This window comes from Saccoglossus kowalevskii, unplaced genomic scaffold, assembly GCF_978046115.1.
Source record: "Saccoglossus kowalevskii unplaced genomic scaffold, keSacKowa6.1 SCAFFOLD_397, whole genome shotgun sequence".
Lineage (NCBI taxonomy): Eukaryota > Metazoa > Hemichordata > Enteropneusta > Harrimaniidae > Saccoglossus > Saccoglossus kowalevskii.
In genome coordinates, this window is record NW_028188793.1 from 15,160 (window position 1) to 31,668 (window position 16,509).

A 16,509-nucleotide genomic window follows, 5' to 3' on the forward strand; every position below is an offset into this window, starting at 1 on the left:
GTAAAACATTTATGTTTTGTTTTGCTATTTGATTCAAAATGTCCAACTGTATTATGTGTGGATTATGTGGATTTTTTCATAGGAGGTGTCACTTTGACTGAACAAAACATGAATATGATGCCATTTGATGTAACACCATATTTTAACATGCTGAATAATCTCCTAACATTTATTGTAATTTCTCTACATTTTCATTGTTTATATTTAATGCGGTCACTAAAAACTGAGCAGGGACTAGGGCATTGACAGTGACTTGTTTTGTAAATTTGTTATTTGCTTGACAGTGGTGGTATTTTGACTTGTTTGTCATATCAAAACATCAAAATGTTTTGTTGTTTTCAGAGCATTATTGGTGATTTTTTCTTGAAGTTTAGGTAATTTTCTGTTCTGGTTCCTCCTTGTCTTTCTTTGCATAATTCTCTGCCTTCATTGACCATTCTCAATATTTGGCTAAAACTGCCCATATTTTCTATCTTTTGAATATTATTAAATATTTAATCTGTATTATATCTACACAGTTGGATTTTTTATGTTTTGGCTTTTGGGTAGCTTTTTGTTTTGAGAATAATGTGCAAAATAGTATTCATATCAGCTGGTGTAGATTAGTGTCAGTAGTAACACAGAAAGCACATGTGTCTGTACCTGAGAGAAGTGACAAACATAAATATCATGCATCTAATTAGTATATGCTTTAAATTTGTAATCTTGTAATCTCTCTGAATAAGTTGGGAAAAACAAGTCTTTAGGTACTATTTGCAATACACTTAGTTCCTGGTGTACAGTTATAATTATCAATGCACTATTGCAAGATGTATGCTTAACCTAAATCACATTGGATTATTTCTTTATCTATAGAAAAAAGTTCCTGGTGGTGGAAACAAACAATCAGAATCATGTGTCATGAACAGTAATGCCTTACTTGCTTGTGTTGAGCTTGATGGCTGTAACACTGAACCTGAATCATATGTCACCCACAATGCCAGTAGTGAACCACCTGTTGACTGCAACACTGAACCAGAATCACACGGCACCTACAATGCGAGTTGTGAACAAGATTGTTGCAATACAGAACCAGAATCACATGTCAACCACAATGCTAGTAGTGAACCTGTTGACTGCAGCACTGAACCAGAATCACATATTACCCACAATGCCAGTAGTGAACCTGTTGACTACAACACTGAACCAGAATCACATGTCACCAACAATGCCAGTAGTGAACCTGTTGACTACAACACTGAACCAGAATCACATGTCACCCACAATGCCAGTAGTAAACCTGTTGACTGCAACACTGAATCGGAATCACATGTTAACCACCATGCCAGTTGTGGACCTGTTGACTTCAACACTGAACCAGAATCACATGTTACCCACAATGCCAGTAGTGAACCTGTTGACTACAACACTGAACCAGAATCACATGTCACCCACAATGCCAGTAGTGAACCTGTTGACTACAACACTGAACCAGAATCACATGTCACCCACAATGCCAGTAGTAAACCTGTTGACTGCAACACAGAATCAGAATCACATGTTAACCACCATGCCAGTTGTGAACCTGTTGACTGCAACACTGAACCAGAATCACACGGCACCTACAATGCGAGTTGTGAACCAGGTGGTTGCAATATAGAACCAGAATCACATATTACCCACAAATCCAGTTGTGGACCTGTTGACTTCAACACTGAACCAGAATCACATGTTGCCCACATTGCCAGTAGTGAGCCTGTTGACTTCAACACTGAACGAGAATCACATGTTACCCACAATGCCAGTAGTGAACCTGTTGACTGCAACACTGAACCAGAATCACATTTCACACAGATTGACAGAAGTAAACCAGATAGTTGCAACTCAGAACCAGAAGCATGTCTATTGCCTGTCAGGTTTGAGCCAGATGGTGATATCGTGAATCTTGAATCGTATATTGCACATGGTTCGGATGGTGGCTGCGTGAGACCAAAATCGTGTATAATACAGAATAGTGTGCTACCTGTCAGAACTGAACCAGATAGTGGCAATTTGAATTCAGGATCATTCATTGTACAGAACAGTATTTTACCTGCCAGAAGTGAACCAGATGGTGGCAACTTGAAACCAGAATCATGTTTGGTACATAATGATGTCAAAGCCAGTTGTGAGCCTGTTGACTTCAACACTGAACCAGAATCACATGTTACCCACAATGCCAGTAGTAAACCTGTTGACTGCAACACAGAATCAGAATCACATGTTAACCACCATGCCAGTTGTGAATCTGTTGACTTCAACACTGAACCAGAATCACATGTTACCCACAAGGCCAGTAGTAAACCTGTTGACTGCAACACTGAACCAGAGTCACATGTTACCCACAATGCCAGTAGTGAATCTGTTGACTGCAACACTGAACCAGAATCACATTTCACGCAGATTGACAGAAGTAAACTTGATAGTTGCAACTCAGAACCAGAAGCATGTATATTGCCTGGCAGGTTTGAGCCAGATGGTGGTATCGTGAATCTTGAATCGTATATTGCACATGGTTCGGATGGTGTCTACGTGAGACCAAAATCGTGTATAATACAGAATAGTGTGCTACCTGTCAGAAATGAACCAGATAGTGGCAATTTGAATTCAGGATCATTCATCTTACAGAACAGTATTTTACCTGCCAGAAGTGAACCAGATGGTGGCAACTTGAAACCAGAATCATGTTTGGTACACAATGATGCCAAAGCCAGTTGTGAACCTGTTGACTTCAACACTGAACCAGAATCACATGTTACCCACAATGCCAGTAGTGAACCTGTTGACTGCAACACTGAACCAGAGTCACATGTTACCCACAATGCCAGTAGTGAATCTGTTGACTGCAACACTGAACCAGAATCACATTTCACGCAGATTGACAGAAGTAAACTAGATAGTTGCAACTCAGAACCAGAAGCATGTATATTGCCTGGCAGGTTTGAGCCAGATGGTGGTATCGTGAATCTTGAATCGTATATTGCACATGGTTCGGATGGTGTCTACGTGAGACCAAAATCGTGTATAATACAGAATAGTGTGCTACCTGTCAGAAATGAACCAGATAGTGGCAATTTGAATTCAGGATCATTCATCTTACAGAACAGTATTTTACCTGCCAGAAGTGAACCAGATGGTGGCAACTTGAAACCAGAATCATGTTTGGTACACAATGATGCCAAAGCCAGTTGTGAACCTGTTGACTTCAACACTGAACCAGAATCACATGTTACCCACAATGCCAGTAGTGAACCTGTTGACTGCAACACTGAACCAGAGTCACATGTTACCCACAATGCCAGTAGTGAATCTGTTGACTGCAACACTGAACCAGAATCACATTTCACGCAGATTGACAGAAGTAAACTAGATAGTTGCAACTCAGAACCAGAAGCATGTATATTGCCTGGCAGGTTTGAGCCAGATGGTGGTATCGTGAATCTTGAATCGTATATTGCACATGGTTCGGATGGTGTCTACGTGAGACCAAAATCGTGTATAATACAGAATAGTGTGCTACCTGTCAGAAATGAACCAGATAGTGGCAATTTGAATTCAGGATCATTCATCTTACAGAACAGTATTTTAACTGCCAGAAGTGAACCAGATGGTGGCAACTTGAAACCAGAATCATGTTTGGTACATAATGATGTCAATGGTGGGTCAGATAGAGGCAAGACAAAATCATTAAAAAGAAGAGTCATTTTGCCATTTATAACCTCACCAGAAGAATTTCTCACCCCAGGTTATATTAATTCCTGTAAAAATGTACGTAAATCATCAACCTTGTTTAAAAAATATGATTCAAACATTGTTTTGGAATCAGACTGTGAATCTGACATTTCTGATTCTGAAATTTCTTTTCCATTTCTGCAATCTAAATGGGATAGAAGTAAAAATGTTGTTAAAGTTAGGCCTCTCACACCTGTACAAACTAAGGTTAAAACACATCCTTCAATGGAAGTAAAAACTGCAGCTACTCATGACAATGAAGATGAAAATGATAGTGAAAACTTTGAAGAAGACTATGACGATTCTGATGCTGACCCTACTTATGAACCAAATTCAGATTGTGAGTCGGATGTATCTTTTTCTTGTGAATTAGATATGCATAGTATCAGTGATGTGAAAACTACAGGAAATGACAAGCCATGGATGAAATCTAGCATAAGCCCCAAAGATAAGGCTTGCCAATCAGCTGCTATCTGTCAAAGTAGTGATAATTGTTCCAATAGTATCATTGTTCCTGATCTGTCGGATTGTGAGTCCGTTGAATTCAATACTGTGTCACCATTGTCATCAAAGTTTCATGGGAAAGAAAACAAGAATCATCAAAATACTTCTGCAGGTGAAATGAGCATGGAGTTTGTAAAGTCTTCAGAAAAAAGAAATCTGCCTAGTACATCATCTACTACAAAGAATCTTAAGAATGACATCCAAATCAGTTCTGTGAATCCTTCCTCGGTGCAGGTTCAAACAACAAATAATTCCAATAGGAAAAGAAAATGGGACAAATTTGCTTACTGTGTTTACTGCATGAACAAATATCCAAAGTTACCAAGGCATTTTGAGAATAAACACAGTACAGAGAAAGATGTTGTCTATGCATTAAGTTTCAGAAAGGGAAGTACCGAAAGGAAAATTTTATGGCAGAAACTGACAAATAAAGGCAACCATGCTCATAATGTTGAAATACTTAAAGATGGATATGGCTATATCATACCATACAGAAGACCATCATTTACAGTTCCTGTATCGCAGTATCTCCCTTGTCCTGAATGTTTGGGTTGGTTCATCAAAGCAGAACTGTATAAACACAACAAGACATGTCCTGTCAAACTGTTTGAAAATGCAACACCAAAAATAATTCACCGAAGAATACAACAAGTAGCAGGAATGTTATTACCACATAGTGATAATGTTACAGAGGGTATGGCAGACAGAGTGCTATCTAAAATGACTCAGGATGAAGTGGCAGTAATTGCAAGAAATGATGATCTTATCATAGAATTTGGATCCAGGGAATATATGAAAGTTGGTACAGAATCTGCAAAGATTCAGTACGTGAAGCAGAAAATGAGAGAACTTGCAAAACTTCTAATACAACTTAGAAAGATCAGTAAGAAAAATGCATCCTCCCTAAAAGAATATATTCATCCTTCAAAGTTTGAAATTGTAATCCAGGCAACACAGCAGTTGGCAGACTATAACCTTGATGATAGAGTTCTTGGAAAACCTTCTCTCGCATTAAAGTTGGGTCACTCTCTGAAGAAATGTACTACAATCTGCATGGCTGAGGCAATCAAAAATGAAGACTACCAACGAATTAGCAGCTAAGAAATTCCTTAAATTGTGTGAGATACAGTGGGCACAGTCGATAAGTTCACATGCACTTAATACTATGAATGAAAGGAAGAGAAACATGCCAAAATTTCTTCCATTAGTTGAAGATGTTGTGAAGGTAAACATGTATCTGAAAAAGACTGCCACTGATGCTTATAAAGATCTACAAGAAGATACAACCACATCAACCTGGAAGAATTTGAGCGAGATAACGTTAGCCCAATTGATTTTATTCAATAGGAGGAGGAGTGGGGAAATGGAAAGAATGCTTCTAGAAGATTTTAAAGAAGTAAGGGGAGTCAATCAAGAAGCTGGTTCATCTTTGACAAGTTGGGAGCAAAATCTGTGTCGTTTGATTGATAGAGTTGAAATAAAAGGCAAAAGAGGAAGAAATGTGCCTGTTCTATTAACCAAGGATCACTGTAATCAGATAAAATTACTTATCGAAAAAAGAAAAGCTGTTGAAGTCAATGTGGCAAATCCATACATTTTTGCGTGCTTACAAAACTCACTGCGCCCAGTACGTGCAACAGTATGCCTGAGAAAGTTTGTAACAAAATGTGGCATTGAACATGCTGAACGGTTCACCTCTACAAATTTAAGGAAACAAATTGCTACAATGTCACAAATCTTCAATTTGAAGGACAATGAGCAAGACATCCTTGCTGGATTTTTGGGACATGACATAAGAGTCCATCGAGAGTTTTACAGACTTCCACAGAATACATTACAAATTGCAAAGGTCAGCAGAATTCTGATGGCATTTGAGAAAGGAAATATTGGAGAATTCAAGAACAAAGGACTTGATGAAATAGAAATCAACATAGATGGTGAGTAGTGTTTTATCCCATGATAAATTCTGCGTTTCACTGCTATGACACTCCAACTATTGTTTTTACTCAATCATCGTCACCTTCTTTAGTTGTATGTCAAATATGGAACTAGCATATAGGCTGGTCACCTTTCCCTAAATTGAAATGCCTGAATTTGTTGATGGAATTTCAATCAATGATTATGGGGAATTGCTATTAGTATCAAATATACACTAGCCAACGATTATCAGTATTTGCTGACACTGTTAAAGATAACAACAAAAATTGTCCCCTTGTATATGCCAGCAGAAAAACCTGAATGACCGATAGAATGAACAGTCTATTGTGTATTGATATTAGGTTAGTATTTGTTCAGGAAATAGTTTTTATCAATGACACTGAACAATCTTTGCAGTAGTTATGCTGTAATCTCTTTGAGCACTGTCTTAGGACGAGAATTGAAATAAGTCGTATGATATTTGTCATTTGGCTTACTAACTTTTCAAAATTGTGTGAATTATAGATGAATGTGAGAATGAAGACCTACTGAATACTGGTAATATCATTGAAGATGAGGAATTTCAAGAAATGAATAATAATAATACAGATATAAATGGAAAACTACAAGACAAATGTATGCATATTGATGATGAAGATGTTTCTAAAGGTTTGTTCATATATTTAGTGTTCAGTTTAATTCACCATTTCCTAAGGCACTTGGTGTTCAGTATTTACATGCACTTAATACTATGAATGAAAGGAAGAGGAACATGCCAAAATTTCTTCCATTAGTTGAAGATGTTGTGAAGGTAAACATGCGTATCTGAAAAAGACTGCCACTGATGCTTATACAGATCTACAAGATACAACCACATCAACCTGATAGAAAAAGTATTTATTGTAATAGGGTTTTTGAATGGTTTATGTTGTTTTACAGGTGATGTAGATACAATGAAAGTAGGGCCCTACTCGATAATGAAGAACAGTATATTGGACCTGGGCCATAAAAAACAGCTGTCAGATGATATTGTGAACTCTGCTATTTATATTGCCACAAGAGAGAAAAAGGTATTTATTTTATGTTGAAAGGTTCTGAACAGGTGGAATGGTGATGGCTGAATTGGGAAGCTGAGTTTAAGATTTAATTGCATACTGAATGATAAAGATTTTGGTAAACTTTTACTTATTGCTGCTCAATGGAAAGAAATCTTGTTTTTCTTGTAGATATTCTGGTACAGGGTATCCCTGACCCTGACTGTGATAATTTGTTCAAAATTGATAGACTTTGTTCACATATCAATGTCACTTTCAATCAAACTTAAATTGGTATGATAACATATTTGGTTGTATTTTCCCTAATATTGATTTTGTAATTTGATATTTGACTGGTTACCATTGGTATTTGTGTTATTTAGTCTGTGTTTGTTTATGATGATTGTGGAGTGTGGGTCTCTCTGATTCTCTTTTCTGTCAACATAACAGCATGGCAGATTATAAGTCACTTGAGTAACTCCTATAATCTGTTAATAATTTGTGCTACTATTTAAAGATGCATTCTGATTGACCATTCTCTATGAAAGTTTGTCAGGTCTGTGTTGAGCATTCACAATCGGACGAAATGAATTTTATTTATTTAGATTGAGTTATTCATGCACTGTTCATCACTTTCTGATGCTATCTGACGTGAATATTATGTAAAATACAGTGTTTATGTATTGAAATATATTTTTTTCATTAGTGCATAATATCCAAAGTGTAGTGCACTTCAACAGTTTTTTAGTACTTATTTCCTCCATTGGTGTCTGCTGTTATGCTTTGTTGCCACAGTTTATTCATTGCTTATCATTAAACATAATCTCCTTTATTTCATTGCTGACAATGTAATTTTATATTGTTTTCAGGCCATTCTTTTTTTTGACCACAATTTAATGACATCTATTTGTTTGAAGGGTGAAATGGCCAAACCAAAAAAGGTAATTATCATTTAATATTTTCCAGACTAGTCAGCTAGTGGAAATTTGTTTCTTCCATTTAGCAACAATTGTTACTAGTCATGTGTATTATTACTAATGCATACAATGTATTTACAGATAAATCTTTCCAAGTATGAGATGGTAATAGGTGCTATGTTTGAAGGTGGAGAAACAACTAATTCTGGCATAATAAATGGACATTGGACACTTGTGGTAAGTTGTAAAATACTGTAAATAATTCAGGCACCATTTTCAATTTTACAGTTGACTCTAAAATTCTTGTATAATTGTTTTCCATTTCCTTTGCATAAATCCATCAGTACTGAACAATTTTATTAGTCCCCGTTCGGATGATCCGTCCGTCCGTCCGGAGTCATATCTCAGAATCCCTTTGGACCGATTATGTTAATTCTTTGCATGTGCCTAGTATCTTATGTGGGACATATGCACATGCAGTGGTTCAGCGATTCGATTCAAAATGACCGACTAGCAGCCATCTTGTTTTTTGAAAATTTTGTATTTTGGACATGCTTTGTCAGTTGTCATTCAAACTTGGTACATAGATTATACATGCTAAGATACATGTCCATGACGATTTATTTTGCAATTGGATCAATTGAATTTTGCATCTTGTTTTGTTTTTTTATGTGGTATCTTGGATGTGCTCTGTCAGTTTTCATTCAAATTTGGCACATACATTTACTTTATACATGTTAGGATGCATGTCCATGACAAATTGTGACAGCCATTTGACTTTTTGGCCTTACTACTATATTTCCACAATTTATGTACCATTTTCATTCGTATTGGCACATACATCGTACATATCAAGTGTGTTTCATAATCAGATCAAAGATGGCAGAATAACGGCTGTTTTTATTTTTGGCCATATTACTACTACACGGAACACGTGTTTTGATGTAAATAAACAATCTGTTGTATACACCACTTGGAACTCAAGTTTCAAGGACACGCTCGCGACAACCCCTCTGCTTTAATATGACGAGCACAAAGAAAACTTTCAAATATTTAACGGGGACTGTGTCATTTTCAATGACTAGTTTATTTCTGTCCAATATGAGAATTGATTTTTGTAATGCTTTACAGGTGGTTAAGCAAAAAAGTCATGAAATAATATATCTGAATTCTACTGGTGAAAGTAAAGAGACAATGGTGACAATTCAGCAGAATTGGAAGTAAGTAGGAAGAGTTCAATTATAATTAATTTTTTTCTGTTTTTGCATAATTTTGTAGATTTTTAATTTAACTCAAAGTTCTGGGATATACTGTAGTATGAGAAATAGGTAGTTATTGTTTGAACATAACTATGTCCCCAAGAGTGTTTTGTTGCTATAACAAAATATGACATACATGTAGTTGTGGAACAAATTACCAAGAATTGGATAAGGTTGGATCCATATGCACTCCTACTTCAAGTATTATTCTTGATACAAGTGTTTGCTATAAATTATCAGTAGGATCCTGTGCCACCTACGTGCCATAGTTTACTTACCGTAACACAAAAAATGCACCTAACTCTTGCACAAGATTTTTCATTTTCAACAACTAAAATATCTGTTATCTTTTAGTAATTATGCAAGTAAGAAGGGTGAAGTCAGTACTTATACTATATTGAAAGTGGATCATACAATGCAAGATGATGCTGTATCATGTGGTGTGTTAGTCATCAAGGTAATTATGGACTTTCAGCTGCATTTAAAATTAAAATAGTGATATATTAAATGTCAGTGAAAATAAATGGTTTTACAGTACTTTCTCAATGTATGTATCATATATCAGGCCGTTGTATCGACAGCAATGTTTATTTTATTGCTGATAATGTCATATTACTTTTCAGTTTGCAGAGCAGTTTGCTAATGGACAGTCTACAAAATTAATGTATGACATGGACAATATAGTGCAATTTAGAGAAGATATATCACGTTGTATTGTAGAAGCAGGTAAGCTGCCATTTTTAGACATAATGAGAGACATTTTACAGTTCCCAGTCATGGCTGTACTTATTTCACTCAAATTCTGTATGATCATCTCACAAAGTTTTTTTTTTCATGATGTGATTAACATATTTCTGAAGTGAGCTTATTAGTCCCCGTTCGAACGTAGTCCGAAAACGGGGACTTATGTTTTGCCCTGTGTGCGTCCGTGCGTGCGTCCGTGATCACCTGTATCTCGAACATGCATGGGCCGATTAAGTTCAAACTTCACTCATACATCACACATTATATGGGACATATGCACATGCATTTTTTTCATGATCCGATAACGATAGCCGCATAGCGGCCATTTTAAGGCCGAAAATGCATCAAAATCAGACATTTTCACCATTCCGGACCCGGATCTCAGTTATGCATGGACGTATTTCGTTCAAATTTGGTACATACATTAAACATAATAGGACCTTATGCACGTCATATTTTTTGGGGGGGGGATCGGGTTTGAAATGGCCAACTGGCGGCCAATTTGTTTTAAAGAATTCAGTTCTGGATCCGGATCTGAGACATGCTTGGATTGATCGAGTTCAAACTTCACACACACAAGGTACATCATGTCACAAATATGTATGTGCATTTGTTTCATGATCTCATTAACGATAGCCAAATGGCGGCCGCTTTAAGGCCGAAAATGCATTGAAATCGCACATTTTCACCATTCCGGACCCGGATCTCTGTTATGCACGGACGGATTTCAGTCAAATTTGGTACATACATTAAACATAATAGGACCTTGATGCACGTTATTTTTTTTCTGGATCAAGTTCGAAATGGCCGACTGGAGGCCATTTTGTTTTAAAGAATTCAGTTCTGGATCCGTATCTGAGACATGCTTGGATTGATCGAGTTCAAACTTCACACACACAAGGTGCATCATGTCACAAATATGTATGTGCATTTGTTTCATGATCTCATTAACGATAGCCAAATGGCGGCCGCGTTAAGGCCGAAAATGCAGTGAAATCGCACATTTTCACCATTCCGGACCCGGATCTCAGTTATGCACGGACGGATTTCAGTCAAATTTGGTACATACATTAAACATAATAGGACCTTGATGCACGTTATTTTTTTTCTGGATCAAGTTCGAAATGGCCGACTGGCGGCCATTTTGTTTTAAAGAATTCAGTTCTGGATCCGTATCCGAGACATGTCTGGATTGATCAAGTTCAAACTTCACACACACAAGGTACATCATGTCACAAATATGTATGTGTATTTGTTTCATGATTTCATTAACGATAGCCAAATGGCGGCCGCTTTAAGGTTGAAATCGCACATTTTCACCATTCCGAACCCGGATCTCAGTTATGCATGGACGGATTTTGTTCAAATTTGGTACATACATTAAACATAATAGGACCTTGATGCACGTCATTTTTTTTCCAGATCAAGTTCAAAATGGCCGACTGGTGGCCATTTTGTTTTAAAGAATTCAGTTCTGGATCCGTATCCAAGACATGTCTGGATTGATCAAGTTCAAACTTCACACACAGATGATACATCATGTCACAAATAGATATGTGCGTTTGTTTCATGATCCGCTTAACAATAGCTGAATGATGGCCATTTTAAGGCCGAAAATGCATCAAAATCATGTATTTTCCCAATTCCAGAACCGGATCTCAGTCATGCATGGATGGATTTTGTTCAATGTGTTGTACATATGCAGGTGCATTTCGGTCATGATCTGCTTTGAATGTATATGTCACTCAAATATGAACGGAACGGGGACGTGTCATTGACAATGACTTGTTGAATTCTTGAACGTGATTTGATTCATTGGTATTTGGGACAAAGACAATACTTGAAATAACAACTGAATATAACATCAATTTATCTGTTTAACTGTTTTCTAGACATGCATGGTATAATTTTGTTCAAAATTAATTGCATTTGCCATATTGATTGTTCTGATAAAATTGTATTTTTTTTTATTTTTAGCTTCAGAAGATTCTAAGACGCACATGTCAAAGAGAGCTTCTGTGCATACTCCATCCCTAGAACTTAAGAAGACGGATTTCCTTTTACCTATGAAGAAATCTGTTGAAGGTAATTTTATTTCCCTTACCGTAGGACTAAACTTATTTTTAACTGTAACTAATCTGTGTTCTCAGTTGCAATTTTAACTTGAAACAACTCGTCCAAGAAATATTTTCTAGCACTTTATTAAATAACTGGCCACCGGTTATAAAATAAGTCAGCGGTGAGTCAGCTTTCCTAACACCACTGGTAGCACTTTATTGGTTCAGTGGATAAGGTTCCCACAGGGTCTCCTGAGTGGTCTACAACAAGCTTATTCTCAGATTACCAGGGTCACATTTGGGTGTCTGTGGTTGAGTTAGGGGTTTGCTATCTTAGTTGAATTACCCGGTCAATAGAGTCCTCTAACCATTCCTCCTGTGCGATTACCACTGGTACCAGTGTTAAATCCAAAGTACACCAGTATTATTCCAACTAATTAACAATGTAGGAATTTATTGACGTTAATGGTCTGGTTCAATCCGCTTTCCTATGGGTGCACCCCTACAATAGTCAAGTGACAGATAAGCTGGTATCGGCTTTCTGTGGCTGGTACACACATCTACAAATCCCCAGTCAATCCTCACTTGTTGGAGTCAGGATTCCAAGTTGGTTCAAAGTGAGTACACCATAACTATTAAACTCCCAACAATGTTGACAGTGACTTGCTATAAAATGTGTTAAATATCACTCTAGTCAACACAACTGTACAGGCGATTTCTCCTACTCAGTCCTAGTTGGTCACGTAATTTTTAGTCTTTGCAAAGTCATTACTTATTCTGACCAAGTTTTCAGCAAGTTACACTACACACTTGTCATAATAACACTTGTGTACGTTCTCTTCAAGTCTACGGTCACTGCTTTGCTTGTTATCTCTATATCAGTATTTTCCCATCCCATACCTACAGAAATTGTATTCCACCACAATATTTATCATGGGAAATGATAAAATGACAATTAATATTAAACAGCATTAAATTTTCTTTAATTATATTTTTATATCTATTAATTCAAATCTAGATCTTGCTGTGAACAAGACACAAGTTTCTAATAAAAGAACCTCCACATATTCTACCAGTGATTCCTCACCAAAAAAGAAGAAAAAATCAGCGGAAGGTATTGTTTTTATTTTATCTCTTATTAGTTATCGTGTGGTTGATCAGTACCAGATGCTGTAACATTATCAGACAATAACAGGGTAGTGCTTGAGGACAATGCACAAAAAAGATCAGCAATATACCAAATTGTCCGCACTTGTGAAGATTGTTTAAACAACAAATCCATTACTGGTCGTTTAAGTTAGAAAATCCTGGTCTTTTTAATTGCAAAATTACCTATAAACATGTTTTTGTATGCCATTTGTTTGTGAACGTGTTAAAGTCAGGACGCAATAACAACAGAGTTGTTGTCCTTTTTCTTGAGCACATCACTACATTTTGGGCATTATAATTGAAATAATGGATTTCTCGCTGCCATAATGGATGGAAATGGCCTCTTAAATAATGTTTTTTTTCTGCATCTCGCTCATTGAACACATCCCTGTACTAGTACTTGACCTCTTATTGCTAAATAATGTCTGGTAAATGGGTTTTCTGCAGAAAGTATCATTAGTTGTTGCATTCCATCAAAATCTCCTGCTTATAGGAGTAGAGTATTCATGCTTGTTTGGGAGAAATTTCCTGAATAACGTCTTAACTCATAAATTTGAACTGCTCGCAACAAAAAAGTACTTTCTTAGTGAATGTAGACAAAGTATAGTGTGCGAAACCTTCGAGGGTGTCATTCTTTTGGGTTTGTTTTCAGTGCTCCATTACTTGTGATTTCAGCTTCATTTACTAACTGCCTTGATTTGTGTTATTTTTATTCCAGATGTAATCATGTCATCACTGTATAACAAGAGAACTTCCACAGATAACCCTATTCAGTCAGAAACTAAGAAAGCTTATTTACAGAGAGAACCTGATAAAGGTATTATAATTGATTGATTGTATTCCCTTCCTAAGCACGAAGTCATATATATTTTCTCTCAGTTAAAAATTAATTTGTCTTGTGGTTTCTACATTGCTTGCTATCATTAAGTCTTGAATACTAGACAGTTTTATTTCCATGCACTAAGTTTTTTTGGACCTCTTTTGGTTTAATTACATTTTCTCTTGTGCTTAGGTGTGAGTGATGGGAAAAAGATGTGGACCACAGAAGAACGGACAATAGTTAAAAACTATTTTATGAGAAATATCAGAATGTTAAAAGTTCCTGGAAAGATTGAATGTACTAACTGTCTGAAAGAGAATCAAGTACTGGCCAGCAGGTCATGGAAAAACATAAAGTATTGTGTGTACAATCTGATAACAACATATAAAAGGCAATCAAAGTCAAAACAGCATTATTCTTAACTCTGGCTACAGGTCTTCTGTATGCCATTTAGTTGGTTGGGGGGTGGGTTATCAAATATGTAATACATGCAAGAATGAGTTTCATCTTTCTTACATGTGTCTTGAATGCTTCTGTTAGCATGTGCTTTCATATATGGTTATGGTCAAAACAAGTCAATTTATATTGATCCAGTATAAATTAATTTTGGTTTATGTGCTTGTCTAGATGCACTTCAAATAGAGCAGATAAATTTTCAATTATAGGTAATAACAGTATGCAAGATCAAACTTGTTTGCATATGAATAGATAAACTATGAACATAATTTCAAAGCTTCACAATATGATGAAACCTGGGCTCTAAAAGATGGTTATATCAGTTTCACAAACCTGTATCACACCTTGTTCAACACTTGTTGGGCACACAACAACCCATCCCATCACGCAGCATTGCCATATTTTTAGTGTTTAAGTATGGATGGTTTCATTGTGTGCCCCTCATACATGTATATTAAAACCTGAATATTTGATAATTTGTTGTCGTTCCACCCCCTATCCACCATTGACATTTGCTGTGATGATATCATTTACTTTATGTAACTATTGCTGATTTTTTTAATGTACATGTATTCAGTGTGTACCATTAAGAATAAAAAAAGGTATTCAAACAAATTTTATGTTCAGTAATGATTTATTATGTAGAGATTATGTTTTAGTTATGTTTGAAACATTCACTTTATATGTGTATAATTTGGAAATTTGAGAATGACTTCAGCCTTGGTAATATGCTAAAAAACAACAGTATTGACTTCTGTGTGAAGCATGTACTAATAAAGTGAGTATGAGGTTACCCTCTCTGTAATGAAAATGTTGGCTGCAATAAATGGAGTCACTTCCTTGTATGGAATATCAATGAAAAAGTTGGCAACAATAAATACAGTCCCTTCATTACTTGGAATATTTTGGTTTGGAAAAAATAAAGTCACTTAAATACACTGATTATCAATAGTTAACATTAATATATACAGTCACTTCATTGTGTGGAATATCAATTAATATTTTGCGAACACTAAATGCAATTATTTCATTGCATAGAATGTCAATGAATATTTTACGAACAATAATACAGTCATTTCATTGCATAGAATATCAATAAATATTGTGAAATTAATATATACAGTCACTTCATTGCATGGAGAATATGAATGAATATTTTCAGTGGCAGATCTAGAGGGGAGATTCTTGGGGTCATCAGTGAATGCAGACATTTCATTGAATGAAATATCAATGAATATTTTGCCATCAATAAATAAAGTCACTTCTTTGAATGGAGTATCAATGAAAATTTTGACATCAATAAATGCAGTCAATTCATTGCATAGAATATCAATGAATAGTGGCAACAATATATACAGTCACTTCATTACATGGAATATAAAAGGATTGTCTTGCAATCATTTCTAATTAAAAAGGAATATAGTGTAATTATTTCTGTTTTAGAAAAAAAAAACAATCCAAAAGTCATCGCCTTGAATGGTTTATGTTTGAAACAGTTACCTCTGCTTTAGATGAGCAGTGAAATATCTTGTTTATTTGCATGTTTTCCGAGGACTTGCAACAAGATTATGAGTGACACCCCCTGAAATTTCCTTGTCCTCGCAACAAAATCACAGTCCTCGGAATTTTGTCCTCTGTGGCATAGGAAAAACCAGGTCAGCAAAATTTTGAGATACTCTAAAAATGCGTAAACAGGGCATATCCTTAATAGATTTGATGATATGTTTTTTAATTTTATGGCAGTAGGTACAGGGGAAAATGGTGTCCTCGTATGGGGGGTGCTGTTACCTAGTCCTCACAACATATAGCAATCCACGTATGTGTGTGTGTGTGTGTGTGTGTGTGTGTGTGTGTGTGTGTGTGTTATTCTTAAGTGGTATGATCAAATAAACACAATATACC

At 36.0% G+C, this 16,509-nt stretch overlaps 1 protein-coding gene across 1 annotated transcript; it reads left to right on the forward strand.

The window, feature by feature from the left end:
• Nucleotides 1-5,935: 5,935 nt before the first annotated feature.
• LOC146725332 (uncharacterized) lies at nucleotides 5,936-15,222 on the forward strand. Its single transcript, XM_085496424.1, has 12 exons — nucleotides 5,936-6,191; nucleotides 6,697-6,840; nucleotides 7,111-7,241; nucleotides 8,075-8,146; nucleotides 8,264-8,359; nucleotides 9,254-9,342; nucleotides 9,736-9,838; nucleotides 10,005-10,107; nucleotides 12,103-12,210; nucleotides 13,201-13,296; nucleotides 14,050-14,148; nucleotides 14,344-15,222. The coding sequence occupies exons 1-12, from the start codon at nucleotides 5,981-5,983 to the stop codon at nucleotides 14,571-14,573; spliced, it is 1,482 nt and encodes a 493-aa protein (XP_085352550.1). The 5' UTR covers nucleotides 5,936-5,980; the 3' UTR covers nucleotides 14,574-15,222.
• Nucleotides 15,223-16,509: the final 1,287 nt, after the last annotated feature.